The sequence below is a fragment of the Trichechus manatus genome, unplaced genomic scaffold (genome assembly GCF_000243295.1).
Source record: "Trichechus manatus latirostris isolate Lorelei unplaced genomic scaffold, TriManLat1.0 scaffold00323, whole genome shotgun sequence".
Taxonomy (NCBI): Eukaryota; Metazoa; Chordata; class Mammalia; order Sirenia; family Trichechidae; genus Trichechus; species Trichechus manatus.
This window is the reverse complement of record NW_004444259.1, coordinates 730,596-754,047: the sequence shown is the minus strand read 5'-3', so window position 1 is coordinate 754,047 and position 23,452 is coordinate 730,596. Positions and strand designations below refer to the sequence as shown.

Here is a 23,452-nt window from a genome sequence, read left to right as displayed (position 1 = left end):
CTGATGCCCTGAATTTGGACTTGTAGCCTACTGGACTGTGAGAGAATAAACTTCTCTTTGTTAAAAGCCATCCACTTGTGGTATTTCTGTTAGAGCAGCACTAGATGACTAAGACAGTTGTGTAACCATCACCATAATCAGTTTAGGATATTTTCCTCACCCATTAGCAGTCACTCCCCATTCTCCTCGCCTCCCATTCCTGGCAACCAGTAATCTACATTCTGTCTGTATGGATTTACCTATTCTGGACATTTTATATAAATCAAATCATACACAATAGTTATTTTTTTGTGTCTGGCTACTTTTATTCAGCCTAATGTTTTCAAGGATCACCCATGTTGTAGCATGTATCAAGCCTTCATTCCTTTTTGTGGCTGAGTTATATTCCATTATATGGATACATCACATTTTGTTTATCCATTCATCTGGTGACGAGTGTATCTTTTAAAATATTTACATAAACACCATTATACTCCAGGCATCACTGTTCCACTTAGCAGTATGTCTTGAGGCCCTTTCATCTGAGTCTGGAGTGAATTATCTGTGGAGTGGAGGCCTAGACAAAAATTTCTTCAGAAGCTTAAACCTGCTTGAGCCTGATGAAAGAAACTTTCAAACTTGTTCTTTTAGAGGTTCTTAGGGTAGATACAGAACTCAATTTAAACATTCAAGACGGTCCTCCTTGCAGTTAGAGAACTGGACTCCACTTGAAGGCATTTCAAAGAACATGCTCATTCCCAGAAACACTAAACTGATCATCCCGGAATCTCTCATTCGTCTCAACCCGGGGAGAATGTATAGAAGAGCAAGGAATTCGACAGGTTAGAAAAGAGATGACAGAACTCCAATTCAGTATCATATGTTCATTGATTCTGTGGTAAATATATATATGTATATCTATATGGTGGTGTGATGGATCACTTCTGTGTGGCCTTTCCAGCTATGGTCTTGTAACTCTCACCCAAGTGATTGGGTGGGACTGTGCGAATAAGGTAATTGTGGCCCACCAAGGGGATTGGTCAGTTTTGCCATCCCACTAGGCTTAAAAAAGACCCAATTCCAGAGCAGACAGAGGATCTCACCACCACCAAGGGAGAAGATCCAGGAACGGAGTGCATCCTTTGGACCTGGGATCCCCGCGCTAAAACCCTCCTAGACCCAGGAGACCGAAAGAGAGCTGTAACACCAAAGATGGCAAGAAGCAGTGACAAAGAAATGACAGCAGCAGAGTCAGCAGACTGGCAGGAGACCGGCAGGAGACGGCGTGGTGGGCCTTCGCAGCCCATGGAGTGAGAAAGCTGAACGCGTTTGGGCAGGAGGCTTGCTGGCAGAGTAGGGTGCCTCTGGGCACTTGGTGGAAATAGGTTTGCTGACTCACGGAGCTAGAGCTGACTGCCTTTGCGCCAGGCTTTCTTGTGGGGCGGGGTGCCTCTGGGCACTTGTTGGCAGAGCTAAAAGTGCTTTGTAACACTTGCCCAAGCAGGGCAGAGGCCGAGGGTCAGAGAGAGGTGTGCCTGTGGGCATTGCTGAGTAGAGGCTGTCCTTTCTCTATCTTGGAGAGCCCTGCCTCAGAGCCTGCTGGCTGCCTGTCGGTCTGCCTTGCCCAATGTGAAGGGTTTTAAGATACAGTCTATACACAACTGGAGCCCTGGTGGTACAGCAGAGACCTGGCAGCAGGAGACAGCATGATGGGTTTTGGGCAGACACAGAGAGGGCCAGGGAGAGGCGTGCCTGCGAGCACAGCTGGGAAGAGGCTGTCCTGATGGAAGAGCTGTATCCTGAGTGTTCCTGAGCCTGAACTGTAACGTATTACTTCCCTAATAAACCCCATAATCGTCTGAGTATTGTCTGTGAGTTCTGTGTGGCCACTGCAATGAATTATCGAACCCAGCAGAGAAGTAGAGAGTGCTGTGCGAGAGACAGTTGTCAGAATGAGTAAAGATGGTGGAGAGAGGAGGCATGTCTGCCCTCCGCCTCCTAGGAATCAGCCTTGGGCTGTTGGTCTTGATTCTCCTTCCCCCTGGTGAGGTCAGAGGAGGTCAGACGCCGACTCCATGCCATTTTTTACACACACATATATACCCACACGTATAACAAAACATTTGCTACTTCAACATTTTTTACGTGTACGATTCAGTGACATTAATTACATTCATCATGTTGTGCAGCCATCACCAGCATTCAAATTTTCCCATCACCCTTACTAGAAGCTCAGTTCCTCCTGAGCAATGGCTCCCTTTTTCTCCTCCCTCCTGCCCCTGGTAACCACGAATAAACTTTGGTCCCTATACATTTGCCGACTGTAACTCAGTTTTAATCGTCTTCCATGAAGCCTTCACAAGTATGCTTCAATGGGTTATGTTCAGAGGAATGAAGTCTTCATAGGAAGCCACCTCTGTCCTCTTATCCTCTTAAACCCAGGCTGAGAAGTAGGATCAGGGACCTACCTGAACATATTTAAAAATAAACTTTTTTATTTTAGAACAGTTTTAGATTTACTGAAAAATTGCAAAGATGGTACAGAGAGTTCCCCTATGTCCTGCACCCATTTTCCTCTGTTGGAAACCTGCTACATGAGTATGGTACATTTGTCACAGCTAATGAACCAATATCGACACATAGTATTCGCTGAAGTCCACACTTGATTCAGATTTCCTTAGTTCTCCCTAATGACCTTCTGTTCCAGGGTTTCATGCCGTAATTGGACATTTTGCATCTGAGAAATTATTGTCAAGAATTATGGTCAAGAATTCTAAGATTGGAGTTCCCCTTGTCTTTGGGTTGTCTGTGGTCTGAATTGTTGAAGAGTTCCCAAATTGGATGTAAAAAAAAAAAAAAGCCACTACTCAAATATAGTTTTGTCTTATTTTCCCTGCTGCTGTTACATCTGTGGTGCTTTGCTGCAGCAGCCCTGGGAAGCTCATAGGCCCTAGGTGGTACAGATGGTTTGCTAGACTGCTAACCTAAAGGTTGGCAGTTTGAACCCACCCAGCGGTCCTGCAGAAGATAGGCCTGGCGATCTGCTTCCGTTAAGATTACAGCCAAGAAAACCCCATGGAGCAGTTCTCCTCTTTAATACATGGGATTGCCATGAGTTGCAACTGATAGCAACAAGGAAACTTGCACACTGTGTTCCAGCATCCTTTCCAAATCTTGGCTTCCTCCATCTTCAGATCCTACCATCATGATAGGTATCAGGTGGTATGTCATTGTGCCAAGGAGATGTGATAAATGTGTCACAGGGCTTCATGCACGCATGAATGGGTGACTTGCTGTCTCCTGGCCTGGGAGTGGTTCCGTATTCTGATCAAGTGAAAATGCCATTTGTCTCCTGTCCTTCCCAAGCCATGTTTTTCCAATTTCTAGAGCCTTCTCTCAAGCTCACAGCTTCCAAGAAGCCTCACAAGATTCATCCTACCCTACTCCTTACTCTTGATTATTCTGAAACACGTAGGTAGTGTGTGCTGTTGGCAGATTTCACTACAGTAAAAAACCACCAAAGGAAGAACAGTCACACCTCAATGATGAGCCAGTCTGGAAGGCCACGTCGCTGTTCTTCTTTGAGCCGCATGCTGCAGGATCCACATGGAAAAGTGAGACCAGTAGCCCACTGAATTCTCAATTCTTGATTTGCTGGCTTTGACTGCTTCATGCTTTGGCCTTTTCATCTGAAAATGGGAGTGTGATCAACCTACTTCTTCCTGAGTATTTCGATAATTCACAAGAGTGGCAAATTAAGCTCCTTGGGGATAATTAGATTTGATACCCGCTGGAAGCCCCCTCTGTGTTTTGGGTTGGAGTGACTGACAAGCATGTTTTTCCCAGGTAAATAAAAGACTCTGGTGGTTGGACCTCTGTCGTTCAGCACCTCACTTTGTTCAAATGCCCTGCAAGTACAATAATTAGAGGAAGCTGCGCAAATGACAGGACCATGGTGTAATGTTCACAAATGCCAAGTTGTAGCACAGGCCTAACAATATACTGGGTGTGAATTATGGACCATAATTAAGGCCTTTGTCAGTCATATTACCCAATTAGAATATACATAATTGTAAGTAGGAGCCTTTTTTTAAAAGAATAATTGTTAAAAGTGTGACATTACAGGGTTATCAAAATAGGATCTGGAAAGATTTCGAAATGCAGACTACAAACCTATTGGGAACAAAGGTGGGTACTTGGACTCTTTCAAACATGCCAGCTGCTCTTGCGACTTCTGCAGGCAGAGGCTGCGCTGTTCTTGTTATTCTGTGTACCTGAGATGGGGCCTGGTGTGAGGTAGATGCTCAGCAATGATTGGTTGACAGAAAGAAGGAACATGTACATAGGAAGGGAATGAGGGAGAGGATATCAGTTTCCTCTTGGTGCTGTAACAAATGACCGCAAATTTAGTGGCTTAAAGCAACATAAATTTGTCTTACATTTCTGGAGGTTAGAAGTCTGATATGGGTGTCGCTGGGCTCAAATCAAGGTGTTGAAATCCTAACCCTTGGTACCTGTGAAAATCTGCTTGTTTACAAATAGGGTCTTTGAAGATATCAGTTAAGCTACTACGAGGTCATCCTGGAATAGGGTGTGTCTTAGTTATCTAGTGCTGCTATAACGGAAATACCACAGTGGATGACTTTAACAAAGAGAAGTCTATTCTTTCACAATCTAGGATTCTAAAAGTCTGAACTCAGGGTGCCAACTCCAGGGGAAGGCTTTCTCTCTCAGTTCTGGGGGTAGGTCCTTTTAATCAATCTTCCCCAGTTGAGGAGCTTCTTAGCTCGGGGACCCCGGGTCCAAACAACGTGCTATCCTGCTAGCTCTGCTTTCTTGGTGGTGTGAGGTACCCATGTGTCTCTGCTCACATCTCCCTTTTATATCTCAAAAGAAATTGACTTAAGACACAACCTAATCTGCCTCGTTAAGATAACTGCCTCTAATGGTGCCTCATTAACATCATAGAGGTAGGATTTACAACACGTAGGAAAATCATGTCAGATGACAAAATGGTGGACAATCATACAATATTGGGAATCATGGCCTAGCCAAATTGACACACATTTTTTGGAGGGACATAATTCATTCCATGACATTCCACCCTTTGGCCCCCCAAAAATCACATCCTTGCAACGTGCAAAATATTCATCCCATCGTATCATAGCAAAAGTCTTAGCTCCAAGTCCAAAATCCAAAAATTCCTCTTCATGTGTGAAGTCTAGAATACAAGTTATCTGCTTCCAGAGATACAATGGCAGAACAGGCACAAGCTAGACATTTCCATTACAAATGGGAGAAACTAGAGGAAAAGAAGTGATAACAGGCACCAAACAAGTCAGCAGAACACATTACATTAGCCCTCAAGGCTTTGAAAACAATCTTCTGTTCTGTGAGACAATTTACACAATAGCCCTGTCCTCCAGACTCTAGGTATTGGCCACAGTCTCCGGATTCTGAGTGGAGGCCCCTTGGCCCTGGGCTTCAACTCTGCCTTCCAGGCCCACTGGGACAGCAACTCTGCTCCCTCGAATTTGGGTGGCACCATTCTTCTAGTCCATCTGAGTGGTGACTCTACCTTTTGAGACCCCAGAGGTTGTGGCCATACCCTTTGAGACAGCTGTGTTTCCTGGATTCCTTGTCCCTTCAGCTTCTGCTTCCAGGTTCCTTGGCCTCTCGGCCCCGTCTGCCCTGCTTGGGCAAGTGTTCCAGAGCTCTGTATGTCCACCGATGAGTGCTTGGAGGCACCCTACTCCACCAGTAAACTTCAGCCAGAAGGTACTCAGCTCTCTTGCTCCATGGGTTGGCAAGGCTAGCTCCACCAGTAAGTGCCTGAAGGCACTCCACTCCTCCAGGAAGCCACGTGTGCAAAGGCACTCAGCTCTCTCGCACTGTCTCATGCTGATCTCCTGGTTCTGCTGCTGCTGGTTCTCTGCTGCTGCTGCTTGCCGTCGGCCCTGTCTCCAGTGTGTAACAGCTCTGCACACTTCCTTCTGAGTCCTCACCAGAATTGTCTTTGATGTCCATAATTCCACCAACAGTCTCTTCAAGGCAGTCTGGGCTTGCTTTTACTATTAGGCACTTTAAAACCCTTCCAGCTTCTGTCTGTTCACAGTTTCAAAACCACTTCTACATTGTAGGTATCTGTTAGAGCAGCACCCCACTGTCTTGGTACCAAATTCTGCCTTAGTCATCTAGTGCTGCTATAAGACAAATACCACAAATTGATAGCTTTAACAAAGAAAAATTTATTCTCTTACAGTCTAGGAGGCTAGAAGTCCAAATTCAGGGTTCCAGCTCCAGGGGAAGGCTTTCTTTTCTCTGTCGGCTCTGGAGGAAGGTCCTTGTCATCAATCTTCCACTGGTCTAGGAGCTTCTCAGCACAGGAACCCCGGGTCTAAAGGATGTGCTCTGTTCCTGGTGCTTCTTTCTTAGTGGTATGAGGTCCCCCTGTCTCTCTGCTCACTTCTCTCTTTTATATCTCAAAAGAGATTGACTCAAGATACAACCTAATCTTGTAGATTGAGTCCTGCCTCATTAACACCACAGAGTAGGATTCACAACACATAGGAAAATCACATCGGATGACAAAATGGTGGACAATCACACAATACTGGGAATCATGGCCTAGCCAAGTTGACACACGTTTTTTGTGGGGACACAATTCAATCCATAACAGGGTGGGTCCCAATCCAGCATGAGTGATGTCCTTATAAAAAGAGAACAGCCACAGAGATAGATCGAAGGGAGATGGCCATGTGAAGACAGAAGCAGACATTGGAGAGATGCTGCCATAAGCCAAGGAATGCCCGGGACCACCAGAAACTGGAAGAGACAAAAGGAGGATCTTTCTCTGGAGCCTTCAGAGGGAGCACGGCCCTGCTGACACCTTGAATTTGGCAGAAAATCCCTGTTGTTTAAAGCCGGCCAGTGTGTGGTACACTGTTGCAGCAACCACAGGAAACATACCCAGAAAAACCAAACCCATTGCCGTCAAGTTGATTCTAATTCATAGTGCTCCTACAGGACAGAGTAGAACCGCCCCACAGGGTTTCCAAGGCTGTGATCTTTATGGAAGGAGACTTCCAACCACTGACCTTTCAGTTACATTAAAAAAAAAAAAACATTGCCATCGAGTCAATTCCGACTCATGGTGACCCTGTAGGACAGAGTGGAAGTGCCCCATAGAGTTTCCAGGGAGCGGCTCATGGATTCGAACTGCCGACCTTTTGGTTAGCAGCCGAGCTCTTAGCATACACCCTGTGAATTCCTGAAATGGGCTGCCTGGGTGGGCCTCCTCAGGGGCCACTGCAGATGTATTGATGGTGGTGGTTCTGGACTGAACTGCTGGTCCCTGCCTTCTGGTGAGCTGCTGCCATTGTGTCATTATCGTCCTCTCTGGGAGTGCTTGAAATTTATTCATGAACCAAGTTGGAGCTCAGGTGGCAATAGCTAAATCCATTTAGCAATCAGAATAAGAGGAAAAACCATTTTCATCTTCCCTTGCGATGCTGCAGTGCTTAGCTCACCCAGAGGATATTAATTACTCAGCATGCTTCAAGGTGTAAAAGCATACATTTATCAAGACTAAGGTATTCGCATCAGGATTGAGGCAACAAAAAATTCAGGGAAGCCAGGGACCGGCAGAACACAGTACTGTTTCTTTGCTTCCACCCTCTCTAGCACAAGGTGGGGAACGGATCCCTACTTGTTTGTGTTAAGGAAGAGAGACTGTTTTCACCAAGAGACGTTTGTCAAATTAACTATACGTGCCAGTGAGTTTGTCGCTTAGATTTCCCGCAGGCCGTTCTCAGGAATGCTTCCACGGCAGGTGGGGAGCTCCTGCGTCAGGGAGGTGTGACCTTGTTTTTCTGACCTTTTATTAATCTGGGCCCCAGTGGCCCCCTGCCAGAGGGCAGGGGAAATGCCTATGTTTTACGAGCCCGAGGCGGTGGCATCCCTTGGGGTCTTGATCACATCATGGTGGAGTGTCCTTATTACGTGGCTCATTTCAGGTTCAGTGAAGCTAGGCCCTTCATGCCCCCGTCAGTTGGCTCAGTCTATTGGGGCTGCTTTTAGTCTTGTTCTCTGACCCCCAAGTGATCAAGGGGCTTGTGCCACGGTCACACCTGCTGGCTCATGATTGGACCCATCAGCTCTGAACTGGATCTTGGTCTGTCTTATGGTGGGCTTTCCCTACGTTTCTTAGCAGGCTCACCGATGACCCAGTCAGCCTCCTCTTTGATAAGGAGCCCCACCTCCCTTCTGGAAGAGCTGCTCGCTGGACCCAGGCGCTAGGCCAGGTGACAGGCTGGTGGGTGGCACCCTGGCTTTCCTGGACAAACTTAAGTTTAATGTGGGTATGTATGGCACTTCCATTAAGGCAAACGCGTGGGAAACACTGGGATGATGAATCTACAATTCCCCATCTTTGGAGTCGAAGATATCCCGTGTGTGTGTGTGTGTGTGTGTGTGTGTGTGTGTGTGTGTTTAACTGTGGTAAATATATATGTAATAAAATATGTGCCAATTCAACATTTTTTCTATGTACAACGCAGCGATATGACTTAACATTCATCATATTGTGCAGCCATTACCGCCCTGTGTTCTTATTCTTCCACCAAAAGGCATCAGCATTTAAAAACGTGAAAACCGAAGCAGCTTAGATGAGTATTTATCCACTCAGGATTTGTACTGGACCCTCTTCCAAAAGAACTGAAAGCTATTTCCATGTGCAAAGTGGGACACTGAGAGGAGAAAGGTAGATGAGAGGCTGTCCTGGGCAGGGGGCGCTTGAGAGAGCTCTTTTCCTGACCAATTCCCCAGAGACGATCGTCTGATCATCGCAGCCAGGCCTCTGGGCCACCTCTACAGTTCTTGCCCTGCAGCGGGAAGCAGACATGCTCCTCTGCAGAGATGAGTTTGCTCTTGGCATGAAACCCAAGCGGGGATTTGTCACAACGTGATATTGGTACTCTGTCCTCATACTCCTGTGGAAACAGACCAGAGGCTCTCCCGGCATGGGGACAGAGTTTGGATCATCAGAGAACAAACCTGGGGGGAGTGCCTCCTCTCAGCCAGGCCTGTGCTCAGCGTTGATATGGAGGTGACCAAGCACACTGTCTAGAGTAGCACCATCCGATGGAACTTTCTGTGTTGGTGGCAGAGTTCTTTATCTGTGCTGTCCACCATAGTAGCCACCAGCCCCACGGGGTGATCCAGCACTTGACATGTGGCGAGTGCGACCGAGGAACTGGCTTTGAAAATTGATTGAATTGTAATGAATTTTAATTGAAGCAGCCACATGTGGCTCGTGGTCTCCGGGTTGGACGCCCAAGTCTAGAGAGCGGGTGAACACAAACACCTGCCTGGATTGGGCAGGCTTTCAGGAGAAACTAAGGGCAGTGGGTGGACATTGGAGGAGGGCATGATCTGTTAATCAAATCAAACTGAAGGGCTACTTAGGGGCCCATCAGACAGGTGCTCCAGGCTCAGACATTTCAGTTAAGGCACTGGCAGGTGCTGGCTCACAGCCAGTCCATGATGGCATTCTCCAACAAGGGCCTCTTGACACCCTCCACTAAAATGTGCCCTGAGTTTTAGATGCCAGTCACCATGGGTCAGGTTGCAGTATGAGGTCAAGCTTGTGCTCCCTCCCAAAGGGACAGAATCCACTTCAGTACAGACACAGGCCGCTGAGTGGCGGGGGTGGGGTTGTCTGTGGGCAGAACCAGCATTTTCCCGAATGGATTTTCTCAAGGAGCTGCGAAGCTGTTGAGAAATGGGTGGATTCCCAAAGCTCTACTCTGTCTGACAAGGACATTTTCAGACAGCAATCACCAGCTGGCTATGTGCTTTTTCAATTAAAAGGAATTCTTTTTGGCCCTCTGCGGCTGACTGAGGTCACTTTTCTACCGACTGCTTGAACACTGATCTCCCAGATACAGGGATTTGGGGGTTGTGAATTGAGGCTATGGAAAATCAGCTGCTTCCTAACAGGGCCCAGGAGTGGGTGAATGCATTCATTAACATGAGGATTCCGGTCTGCCTGCATCCCAAACTGGGTTGTTTAGTTCTAGATTGCATGAAAGGTGTATAGAATATGACCCTATTGTAGACCATTTGAGGGGTGGTGTCTTTCGTGAGAATATTTGTTCCCGTCTTGATTTTAGCAGCCATGTTTTGCTGTAGGCTCTGGAGAAGTTAATAGCTCAGGATCTCTATTGCGATTGAGTGGTTTTGTCCAGAGATGGTTTGAGTCTGTTGAATCCAAGGTCAGTGAGGGATTGATGATACTGAAAAATCATATTCTATTTCCCTTAACTCTTTACTTGATGACCTGTAGTGGGGTATATCAGCGAACAGTAGGGGGATGGCTGAGGCTGAAACATCTTATTACTTGTATAAGATGTTATTTGAAGGAACCTACTCTTGCAATTCTTGGATGAGAAGTAGGGATAGAGTTTGAAGGAAGACCCACTGGGATGATTGGCTTATGATTTTGGAGTGACTTATACAGAACATTTATTATTATTATTGTCATCATCACTTGCATTACTCTAAGAGAAATTCATACACATGATTAAAAACAAAAATGGCAGAGAAGAGTTTAAATTAATAGGAAAATGCTCCTCCCTTCCTCCAGTCTCTATTCTCATTCTGTAAACATAACCCCAGTTATGTTACCAGTTTCCTTGTGTAAGCTTCCGAAACATTTCTATGGATGTAGATATGAACACATACACATACATGGAAAATGACTTCTCTGCACCTTGCTTTCATTTGTTTAATACTGTCTCTTGGAGATCTCTCCCATGTCAGTATATAGGCTTACCTCACTCTTTAACAGTTACGCGCTGTTTCATTGTATGGGAAGAACCATATTCCAGTTACCATTCCTCTTTGATGAATACTTAGTCTGTTCACATTTTCTTTTGCTCTTGTAAGCAGTGCTGCCATGGACATCCCTGTACAGACCTCTTTGGGCACATGTACAAGTATTTGTCTGTAAGAGGTGCCTAGAAGTGGAATTGCAAGATTGAAAAATATGCATGTTTAAATTATTTTCAGTTTTTCAATGTTAAAACAATTACATTTTTCCAGAAAAATCGCAAGCGCAATAAGGAACTCCTTTTGTTCCTCTGAACCACTGACAGGAAGTTGTCCTCTGTTGTGCCATCACCTCCAGATACAAACAAGGACATCCTCCTGCAATACAGCCGTCAGAATCAGGCAGTTAATTAGTCTGGATCTCTTACTACCTCCTAATCCTCAGACCCCATTCAAGTTTTGCCAGTTGTCCTAATCGTGTGTGTGTGTGTGTGTGTGTGTGTGTGTGTGTGTGTGTGTGCCAGAACCATTTCAGAATCAATTGCAGACAAGATGCCCATTATCTTTGATATTTCAGTGTGCATTTCCTAAAAACAAAGACTCTCTCCTGCATGGCCACAGCACATCCATCAAAATCAGGAAATGAACAGTGATCCAGTATTACCAGCTGGCCCACAGACCTCATGCAGATGTCACCAGTTGCCCCAGTAACGGCCTTTATAGGTTCAGGATCCAATCCAGGATCACCCGTTGGCTTTAGCTGCCATGATTTCCTTGCTCTCAGGGATTGAAGTCTCGCACTGCTTGTTGCTCGTTGCCTGAAACCAGTTACTCCCTCATGGTGAGAAGCAAAAGGCTACTTCAGAATTTCAGAAGCTAGGTTAGTAAGTGCCATGACTTTTATTTTCTTGGTGGATTATACCCTTTATTCTCATGAAATATTGCTCGTTTCCTATGTAGAGCTTCCGGTCTTAGATTTTATTTTGTCTGATATTAATATTGTCACGGCTGTTTTCTTCCTGTTGGCAGTTATTGTAGTTAGCTGCCTTTGAGTCGGTTCTGACTCACAGCCACCCTTTGTACAACAGAACGAAACACTGCCCGTCCTGCACCATCCTCACAATCGTTGCTATGCTTGAGCCCATTGTTGAAGCCACTGTGTCAGTCCATCTCATTGAGGGTCTTCCTCTTTATCGCTGACCCTCTACTGTTGGCAATTGCCTGGTATATATTTTTCCATTCTCTTATTTTCAACATTTTTTATTTACCATTTTGCTTTAGATGTATGTTTTGTCAATAGCATGTAGTTAGATATCTTTGAAATCCCATTTGTCTTTTAATAGGGAACTTAACCCATTTGCACTCCTTTTTTGCTAGTGATTTCTCCCCTCGAGTTTTTTAAAATTATTATTGTTTTTTTTTTTGGTGTACTTTAGGTGAAGATTTACAGAGCGAATTAGTTTCTCATTAAACAATTAATACACATATTGTTTTGTGACATTGGTTGCCAACCCCACAACATGCCAACACTCTCGCCTTCTCGACCTTGGGGTCCCCATTACCAGCTTTCCTGTCCCCTCCTGCCTTCTCATCCTTGCCCCTGGGCTGGTGTGCCCGTTTAGTCTCGTTGTGTTTTTTGGGCCTGTCTGATCTTTGGCTGAAGGGCATTTGTACTCTTGTTTGTTTGTTTGTTTTTGCTCTGACGTTAACTTTCATGGTTTCTATTTAATATGCTTTCTTGGTTTTTCTTCTTCCCCCTTTAGTGACTTTTGTTGGATAGATTGATTTTTGGTTGGTGGTGGTGGTCTTTCTTTCTTTCTTTTTTTTCTTGAATAGTTTAGCGGCTATATATCCAGTATCTCTTCATTTAGTGATTACCCTTAAGCTTTTTTGAAATCTTGTCTAGGAAATTGATTCTTTTAAAACTCAGCTTTATTTTTTAGAACTGTTTTAGATTTATAGAAAAATTGCAAAGCTGGTACAGAGTTCCCGTATGCCCCATACCCAGTTTCCCCAATAGTTAGATGTTACATTAGTATGGTACATTTGCCACAAGTAACTGATACCAATACATCATTATTGTTAGGTAAAGTCTATGCTTTATTCAGATTTCCTTAGTTGTTATTTAATGTCCTTTTTCTGTCCCAGGAGCCTATCTAGGACACCACATTACATTTAGTTGTCATGTGTGCTTAAGACCCTCTCAACTGTGGCAGTTTCTGACTTTCTTGGCTTTTGACGACCTGGACAGTTTCGAAGAGGACTGGTCAGGCATTTTGTAGGATATTCCTCCGCTGGAATTTGTCTCATGTTTTTCTCATGATTAGACTGGAGTGCTGGGTTTGAGGTGGGAAGATCATGAGGTAAAATGCCATTCTCATCACATCATATCAAGGGTACATGCCATCAGCATAACTTACCACTGTTAAATGTTAATCTTGATTACCTGGCTGAGGTAGTGTTTGCCAGCTTTCTCCACTGTAAAGCTACTCTTTCCCTCCCTTTCCATACTGTGTCCTTTGAAAAGAAGTCACTATGCACAGCCCACAGTTAGGGAGTGGGGAGTTATGCTCTATTTCCTTGAATTCTCCTATACAGGAGATTTGTCTGTTCTATTTATTTAGTCATTTATCTCAGTATGGACTCATGGATATTTATTTTTACTTTGGGTTATAATCTAACTCCAGTTTATTTTGTTGCTCAGATTGCTCCAGTGTTGACCAGTGGGAACTCTTTCAGTTGGTTCCTATGTCCCTTTGATATACCCCCTTTTTTTTAGCACCTCCTTACTTTCTGGCACTGTAAGATGCTCCAGCTCTTCTTGTATATTTCCTGCCCCTATCCTAGAGTCAGCCATTTCTCCTAGGAGCATTGGTTCCTTTTATTGGAGAATGGGATTAGAAACCAAGATCTGGGTGCTAGGTGTGCTCATTGCTTCTGCAGTATTGCTTCTAGGCCCTCCCAGATGCAGAGTGAGAAAGTACATGTATATATACTAACCCATGTGTATACACATATCTATAAATGTTTATGTATGTAACCACCTGTATCTGTATTAAGCTAAACGTGAGTCCACAGTGATATCTCCAACACTCATGCATTACCACGAGGATCATTCTAGCCTCCTCCCCTTGCTTATCTGTAACCTCCCACTCCAACAGTGAGAAACCTTGCTCTCAGCATCTCCCATGCAGGAAATTAATTGTTCAATTACAGTATACATGTACAGTGATTTGTTTCAGAATTGATAACCTGTACACACCTGTGGGAAACTACGTGCCCATCTAGAGGGAGCGATAGCTGTTAAGTTCAGTAGGGCATGGGGCGGGGCAGACATGTCCACTTCTGAGGACAGATTCTCCTGTGAAAAGCTTTTCCCTGGAGCCTTTTCAGCTACATGTGATCAGTCAGGACTCCTGGTCTAGGTGGGGTGCTGGGGGCCAGAGGGAAAGTATCTGGGATTGACAAAATGCAGAGCAACCTTTACGAACCTGGGGTGGACTGAGAGAACTTGACCCATCATTAGTGGAGCTTTGGGCAATTACACTCCCTCTTGTAAAAATCAGGTTCTCGAGATGGTTGTCTGCAAGACTACTTCGTGTTCCAAACAGCTTGAGCCTTCAACCTTCTGGTGGGGCCAAAGGCATTTTATTCTGATGCTTTTTTTTTTCTTTTTGTTTGTTTTTAATTAGTGAAGATAAGTTGTTTGTGGAAGGATGTCAACACAAGATGTCTTTAGTGGCTTCAGCTGACTTCCTTTTGGGGCATTGCCTTTGTAACTTTGTCGATAGGGAAACGGCCATTTCAAGAGCATACTTTAGTATTACTGTGTTTCATGCAAAGATAGTTAAATTTAAAAATCATTTTTATGTTTAGGATTTGGAGACACCGGTGATTTCCGTTTGGAAGATGCGCTGCAGGAAACTTCTTCAGTAAAGCGTGAGTAGTAAATTAAAAAAAAAAAACTCTATTAAAAGCAAACACTAGCGATTAATATGCACCACCCACTCAGAATACACACTCGATGAAAACAGTAGGTGGCCTGTATTTCACTCGATCAGGTGAAATATGGTTATCATAAGTTGCTTCATTTAAAAGAAAATCTAAAAATTGAAAACTCCTGTTTCTTTTGTTGACAATACTAAGCACTGTGTGATAACTGACCCAAGTCATAGTCCCGACTGGCGGGAAGAGCCCGCAGTGGCCTCCGAGGACTGCCTTCCCTGGCGTGGTGAAATGTGCTTTGAAGTGAGTAAGGGAGTTGTCTCTCAGTTTAGATTTTCTTTCATAATAGCTTCTCTTAAAAATGGGGTCTGCAGGATCACAACAGAGGGTTCCGGACAGAGCTGGAGAAGGATGTAGAACAAAATTCTAACTCACAAAAAAAGACCAGACTTACTGGCCTAAAGGAGACTGGAGAAACCCCGAGAGTATGGCCCCCAGATACCCTTTTAGCTCAGTGGTGAAGTTATCTCTGAGGTTCACCGTTCAGCCTGGGAGTGGACAACCCTGTAAAACCAAATGGGACTAATGAGGTACAGTAGTCCAATGACAAGGGCCAGAAGGCAGAAGGGGACAAGGAAGCTGGTGATAGGGAACCCAAGGTTGAGTAAGGATACTGTTGATATGTTGTGAGGTTGTTAACCATTGTCATAGGGCAACATGTGTAGTAACTGTTAAATGAGAAACTATTTTGTTCTGTAAGCCTTCATCTTAGGTGAGAATAACAGCACAACTGGAAGAGCGTAGTCAGTGTCACTGAACTGTGCATGTAGAAATTTTTGAAACGGTGTATCTTTGGCTATGTGTATTTTCACCAAAAAAAAAAAGGTTGAGAATTTAGAGGGTTGACATGTTGTGGGGTTGTTAACCAATGTCATAAAACATTATGTGTACTACTGTTTCATGAGAAACTATTTGTTCTGTAAGCCTTCACCTGAAGTACAATTAAAAAAAAAAGAGGGGGGGGTCTGGGTGTAGTCTCTCCAACATTAAGCTTTGTCATCAGTTTTCCTTTTCTTTTGAAAAGAAATTAAACCATTCTTTTGAAAAATGCACGAATACTTATAAAGTAAAGCTGAGGTCCCTCTTGATCTTTCCCCATCCCAAGGGGAAACTACTACAGCCAGTTTGGGATATATTGGTCCCAATTAGTTTTCTGTGCTGTTACATAGATCTATAGCTCTAGATTGTATTGTGGTTTTTGGTTTCCATGACATGTGTAGGGATGTTTCATATAGGCATTATATGTATTGTTTCACAGCTCGCTTTTTAAATTTAATATGTATAGAAGACCTGAATCTATCTATCTGTCTGTCTATCTATCTACCTATCTATCTATATCTATTATCTACTTATTTGTCTGTCATCTATTTATATCTACCATATGGAGCCCTGGTGGCACAGTGGTTAAGTGCTCAGTTAGGCTGCTAACGGAAAGGTCGGTGGTTTGAACCCACCAGCTACTCCATGAAAGAAAGATGTGGCAGTCTGCTTCCATAAAGATTACAGCCTTGGAAACCCTGTGGGGCAGTTCTAGTCTGTCCTGTAGGGTCGCTATGAGTTGGAATTGATTCGACGTCAATGGGTTTGGTTTTTGGTCTGTATCTATCGTATATCTGTGTATAATCTCTCTCCATCATCTGTCTCTCTTTGTCTGTTAATCATCCATCTATCTATCTATATCTAGTATCTCATCATCTGTCTCTATCCATCAATCATCCTTTCTATATCTACCCACCTACCTTATTCTTTTTAACTGCTGTGTAGTATACCACAGTATGCATTCAGCAAACATTAGAGTATCAGTTGTGTACCAGGCACTGTTCCAGACACTGGGGATACAGCTGTAAACAAATCCGACATAAGCCTGTGCCCTCATGGAGCTAGCATTCAGTGGCGTGGCCTTGCTATGACTGATGCCATTTCCTTACTGGCAGACATGTGGTGTGTTTCCATTTTGCGTGATTACAAATAGTGCTGCAGTGAACTTTCTTGTGCATGCCCTTTATGCCCAAGCGTAATGGAATTGCTGGGCCAAAGGGTATGTGCCTTTTATATTTTAATGTTGTGCGCTGTCGAGTCGATTCTGACTCAATAGCGACCTATGTGACAGAGTAGAACTACCCCATAGGGTTTCCTAGGCTGTAATCTTTATGGGAGCAGATTGCCAGGTCTTTTCTTCCATGGAGCCACTGGTGGGGTCAAACCGCCGACCTTTTGATTAGCAATCAAGTGCTTAACCATTGCACCACCAGGCCAAATTGTTTTCCAAAATAGCTGGGCTGTTGTACACTCCCACAAATACTGTTATAAGATTACAGGCAGTCCCTGGGTTACGAACGAGATCCGTTCCTAAGTGTCTTTAAGTTGAGTTTGTAGGTAGGTTGGAACAGGTGCATATGGTTTCTATTTAGCCTTACTTTAGTGGAAGAAGAGGCTTGGAGCCTTTTCAGTGATTTAAAAGCTGCACTGCAGCAAGCGAAGGTGATTGTGATGAAGAATTTGTTGCGAGTAGGAGTTGGTTCAGTTGTTTCAAAGTGAGGACAACTTTACATAATGTTAAAGGGCAAGTACAAGTTGTCCAAAAGTTGTAAGTTGGACGTTCGTAACCCGGGGACTTTACTGTTAAAATCCCAGCTGGCTTTTTTGCAGAAATGGACAAGCCAATCCTGAAATTCATATGGAAATTCAAGGGACACAGAGTAGCCAAAACAATCTTGAAAAAGAAGAACAAAGTTTGAGGACTCACACTTCCCAATTTCAGAACTTACTATAAAGCTACAAGCAGTTAAGATAGTGTGGTACTGGTATAAAGATAGACATGTAGACCAGTGGAATAGACTTGAGAGTCCGGAAATAAACCTGCACAGCTATGGTCAATTGATTTTTGATAAGGGTGTCAACTCCATTCAATGGGGAAAGAATAGTCTCTGCAACAAATGGTACTGTGACAAATGAATTTTGACATGCAAAAGAATGAAGTTGGATCCCTGCCTCACACCATATACAGACTTAACCCAAACTGGATCATAGACCTACAACTATAAAACTCTAGAATTTAATTTTTGTGTATGGTGTGAGGTGGAAGCTCAGGGCATTCCCAGGTCTTTCCTGAGCATATGCACAGCCTTACACATGCGGGGCGGGGTGGCATTTAGATTCCCAGGAATAAGGAAAATTGATGTATACTTCTCTGTTCTTGTCATGTCTTTGGTTTTGGTATGAGGGTAATGTTGGCCTCATAGAATGAGTATAGTTCCCTTCTGGTCTACCTTTTGGAAGAGTTTGAGAATGATTGGTATTAATTCTTCTTTAAATGTTTGGTAGAATTTCCCAGTGAAACTCTCTGTGGTCTTGGATGTTTCCTTATTGGAAGATTTTTGATTACTAACCCAATATTTTTATTTGTTATAAATCTATTCAGATTTTCTACTCCTTCTTGAGTCAGTTTTGGTAGTTTGTGTTTCTAGGAATTTGTTGGTTTCATCTAGATTATCTAATTTGTTGGCATGTAATTGTTCATAGTATTCCCTTATATTCCTTTTCATTTCTGTAAGGTCATTAGTAATGTTCTCTCATTCATTCTTGATTTTAGTAGTTTGGGTTTTCTCCCTTTGTTTCTTGGTCAGTATACTAAAGGTTTGTCCATCTTGTTGATCTTTTCAAAGAAGCAGCTTTTGGTTTTGTTGATTTTCTCTATTGTTTTTCCGTTCTCCATTTTATTTATCTCTGCTCTGGTATTTATTACTTCTTTCCTTCTGCATTTTTGTGGGTTTAGGTTGCTCTTTTTCTAGTTTCTTATGGTCAAAGTCTCTTAGACTATTGATTACAGATTTTTCTTCTTTTTCAATGGAGGCATATACAGCTATAAATTTTCTTTTAAGCACTTGCTGTGGCAACATCCCATACGTTTTGGTGTGTTGTGTTTTTGTATTCATTTGTCTCAAAGTATTTTCTAATGTCCTTTGTGATTTCTTCTTTGACCCATTGGTTAGTTTGGAGTGTGTTGTTTAATTTTTACATATTTATCAGTGTCCCGAATTATTTCTGTCATTGATTCCTAATTGTGATTGGATAACACACTTTGATTTTAATTCTTTTAAATCTGCTAAGCCTTGTTTTATGGCGTATCAGTTTTATGGCATATTGTTTTATCCAGGAGAATGCTCCCTGTGCATTTGAGAAGAATGAAAATTCTGCTGTTGTTGAGTGGGCTACTCTCTACATGACACTTAGATCCTGATGGTTGATTGTGGTGATCAGTTCTTCTGTATCCTTGCTGATTTTCTGTCTAGCAGTTCTATCAATTGCTGATAATAGGGTGTTGAATTCCCCCATTATAATTGTGGTTTTGTCTGTTTCTCCTTTTAACCCTATCCGTTTTTGCTTCATGTGTTTTGAGTCCCCGTTGTTTGGTGTGTAGACATTTAGGATCATTATAATTTCCTGGTGGGATGATCTTATTATTATGTTATATTCCTCTCTTTCTCTAGTATTAATTTCCTTGCTCTGGAGTCTCCTTTATTTGATATTAATATAGCCGCTCCTACTTTTTAAAAAATTAATGTTCAAACGCTATATATATTTTTCTTCTTTTACTTTTAAAATACCTTTTTAATTGTATTTAAAGTGACTTTCTTTTAGACAGCCTATTATTAGGTCATGTTTTTTTTTTAAGTCCACTCTGCTAATCTCCGTCTTTTGATTGGTGTATCTGGACCATTTGCATTTAAATTAATTATTGACATCTTAAGGCTTAAGTCTGCCATTTTATTATTTATTTTCTGTTGATTTCCTCTGATTTTTGTTCCTATTTCTCTCTCTCTCTCTTTTACCTTCCTTGGGTTACTTGAACTTTTTTTTTTTATTCCTTCTTGATTTATTTATAGTGTTTTTGAATATATCACTTTGTACAGATTTCATAGTGTTACTCTAAGTATTATAATATACATACATACACAGTTTATCATAGTCTACTGGTATCAGTGCTTACCACTCAAATGATGTGTAGTAACCTTACTTCCATTTTGGTCCCTTTAGACTCCTCACCTTTTTTTTTAAAATTGTACTTTAGATGAAGGTTTACAGAACAAATAGTTTCTCATTAAACAGTTAGTACACATATTGTTTTATGACAATGGTTAACAACCCCACGACACATCAACACTGTCCCTTCTCAACCATGGGTTCCCTATTACTGGCTTTCCTGTCCCCTCCTGCCTTCTAGTCCTTGTCCCTGAGCTGTTGTGCCCTATTAGTCTCATTTTGTTTTATGGAGCTGTCTGATCACTCTTGGGAGTGACTTCAATACTGAGCTAAAAGGGTGTCTGGGGGCCATACTCTCGGGGTTTCTCGAGTCCCTGTCAGACCAGTAAGTCTGGTCTTTTTTTGTGAGTTAGAATTTTGTTCTACATCCTTCTCTGGCTCTGTCCAGAACCCTCTGTTGTGATCCCTGTCAGAGCAGTCAGTGGTGGTAGCCGGGCACCATCTAGCTGTCCTGGACTCAGTCTGGTGGAGGCTGTGGTAGTTGTGGTCTGTTAGTCCTTTGGACTAATCTTTTCTTTGTATCTTGTTCTCTTCATTCTCCCTTGCTCCCGAAGGGGTGAGACCAGTGGAGTATCTTACATGGCTGCTCACAGGCTTTTAAGACCCCAAATGCTATTCACCAAGGTCGAATGTAGAACATTGTCTTTATAAACTGTATTATGCCAGTTGAGCTAGATGTTCTCCGAGACCACGGTCCCCACAGCCCTCAACTCAGTAATTCAGTCCCTCATGGAGTTTGGATGTGTCTCTGGAGCTTCCATGACCTTTCCTTGTACAAGCTGTGCTGGCTTCCCCGGTATTATGTGTTGTCTTACAGGACTCCTCACCTTTTAAATATGATTGTTTTAAATATATCCTCCATGTACATTGAGCTCCTCATCAGATGGTGTTATATTTGCTTTATCCATCAAATGTAATTTGAGAAAGTCATGCGAAGGAGATCTATTCTATTTGCCCCTATTTTTACATATCTCAGTATTCTTCCTTCCTTTGTGAAGTTTCAAGCCTTCTTCTGTTATCATTTCCTTTCTGTTTAGAGAAATGAATTTCTTTAGTCATTCTCCAAGGGTAGGTTTGCCAGAGACAAATTCTTTTAGTCTTCTTTTGCCAGAATTGATTTCCTCTTCATTGCTGAAGGATATTTTTGCAGGATATATAATTTGTGGTCGACAGTTCTTTTAGTACTTGAAAAATGTTGTGCCACTTTCTTCTCCTTTTTTGTCATCTCATTTCAGATGTGAGAAACCCGCTGTCATTTAAGTTGGTGTTTCCACCATCTTGATGCGTCGTTTCTGTCTGATTGCTTTAAAGATATATTCTTTGTCTTTAGTTTTCAGAAGATTAATTATGATGTGTCTTGGTGTGGATTTCTTTGGGCTTTTCATACTTGCGATTTGCTCCGCTTCTTGAATCTATAGGTTTATGTCTTTCACCAGATTGGCAAGTTTTCAGCTGTTATTTCTTTGAATACTTTTTCAGCTAGTCTCTCTCTCCTCTGCTTATGGAACGATAATGCAAATCTTAGCTCTTTTTTGGTTTATCTATAGCTCCAAGATGCTGTCATTTTTTTTTTTTAGTCTGTTTTTCTCTCTGTTTTTCAGACTTGGTAAATCCAGTGCATCTGTCTTCAAGTTCATGGATTCTATCATTTTTTATCTGCACACTATTGAGCCCTTCCAGCGAGTGTTTTGTTTTTATTATTGTATTTTTCTGTGGGATATACGCCATTTAAACATGGCTGCACTATTGACAACCGCAGCCCCCACAGGCCTCTATGCTGTATACGACATGTTGGAGACTTGTCAGCGATAAGAATGAGATTAGGCATGACTTGTTTTCCCAGAGCTATTGCCCTGTTACTGATTGGCTTCTTCACCTGAATTCCTTCTCCCTGGCCCAAAACTTACTGTTACTCACCCTAAACCCATTGTTCTGTTAATTGCTTTACTGCTTGCTGTATTGACTATAAAATAAACTCCTGGGACTGAAGCGGGGTCGACTCCTCAGAGTGACCCTCCTGGCCCCACTTCTCTGTAAGAGTTGTGGCATGGTTACTGTCTCTGCCGCTCGCTGCGACAGATGGTGCCCCGTGTGAGGGATCTTCATCGGAGCTGCAAACGCCCTCGCACTCAAATCCCTTTAGGGGGTGAGTATCGGACGCGTCCTAATCAGGCTGGGGTGACAGCCCGAGAGCGGCGGAGCTTTCTGCAGAGCTTTCCCGAACGCTCTCAATTCAGGCTAGGTTTATAGCCCAAGAGCAACCGGATCCTTCCAGGACGCTCTTAACTCAGGCTAGGTTTATAGCCCAAGGGTGACAAGGTCTATCTGGACGCTCTCAGATTAGGCTGGGTGTACAGCCCAACAGCAACGAGGCTGTCTCATGAGCTCTCAAGGGATTTCAGGCTTCAGGCCAGGAGCTTTCCTATCATTCTTTTCTTCATTTTTCCTATTCCTCCTCGCTATGGGGAATTCTCTTTCTCCTGAGCAGCATCAACACAAAACCCAGTTGTTGGGATTGTTAAAGGCCTCTAAGCTTAAGGTTTCAGAAGAAGCTCTTACCCAACTTCTGCTTTTAATTGAATCTGCCATTTTCCAACAGGTAGATAATCAACAAACAGCTGGAATTCTTTGTCTCCAGCTTGCTTGTGAAAATGCTAATGCTGACTGTCGGGCTGTTTTAGCCCCCTTAAAGGCACAGAATCCTAATTTAGCTGAAATGATTAGAACATGTCAGAATGTTGGCACAGAAACGCATAAGGCACAAGCATTAGCGGCAGCTCTCTGTCCATCCACTGTCACCTGTTTTGGGTGCAGTAAACCTGGGCATTTTAAGAAAGACTGTCGCCTTACCCTACAGCTTCTTCCTTTACAATTTTCTACTATGCTCCCTCCCTCCCTCTCGCTCCCTCCCCTCCTCCTCGAGAGATCCGGATCGCTGCTGCGGCGCGACCCGCCAGTTAACCCTGGCTCCGGGAGGAGGGGCGGGGCGGAGCTGCCCCCGCAGCAGCCCGTCCCCACCCCGGGCGGGGAAAGGGACCAGGCGCCCTCGGCGGGACGCGGGCAGCCGCCTTCCCCCGGCGTTCGCCCGGGGGGCCTGGGTGATGGGGGGGGTGGGCGGCGCACGGGCGCGCGAGGCCCCACCGCTCCGTCGCGGGCGCACCAAAGCGGGGTGGGTCGCCGCCGCGGCGGCAGGGAGGGGGGTCCAGACGACGCTGCCGGACACCCTCCCCACGCCCCCGAAGAGACTGCCAATGTTTTTTCTCCCACGTCCTTTACTGCTAGCGTCAACCCACGTGGTCTAGTAGCCAATCAATTATGGCAAATGGATGTAACACACTATTTTCCCTTTGGGAAACTTAATATATCTCCATGTGTCCATAGATACATGTTCTAGGTTTCTTTATGCTACAGCCCTTTCTGGGGAACGTTCTACTCATGCCTGTCGGCATTTTACCCAAGCCATTGCAACCATAGGATGCCCCCAGGCCCTTAAAACTGATAATGGGCCTACGTATACTTCTGCTAAGTTCCAACAATTTTGTGCCACTTGGAATATTCTTCATACCACTGGCATTCCTTATAACCCTCAAGGGCA

The 23,452-nt window shown here is 43.6% G+C and overlaps 1 protein-coding gene across 1 annotated transcript in view; it reads left to right on the top strand.

Annotated features, from left to right (window-relative positions):
* Positions 1-23,452, top strand: part of CD99L2 (CD99 molecule like 2) — an 81,672-nt gene that overhangs the window by 24,102 nt on the left and 34,118 nt on the right. Inside the window, exon 2 of the mRNA XM_023725508.1 lies at positions 14,686-14,748. Within this exon, the coding sequence (XP_023581276.1) occupies positions 14,686-14,748 (63 nt within the window). The remainder of the gene's footprint in view (positions 1-14,685; positions 14,749-23,452) is intronic.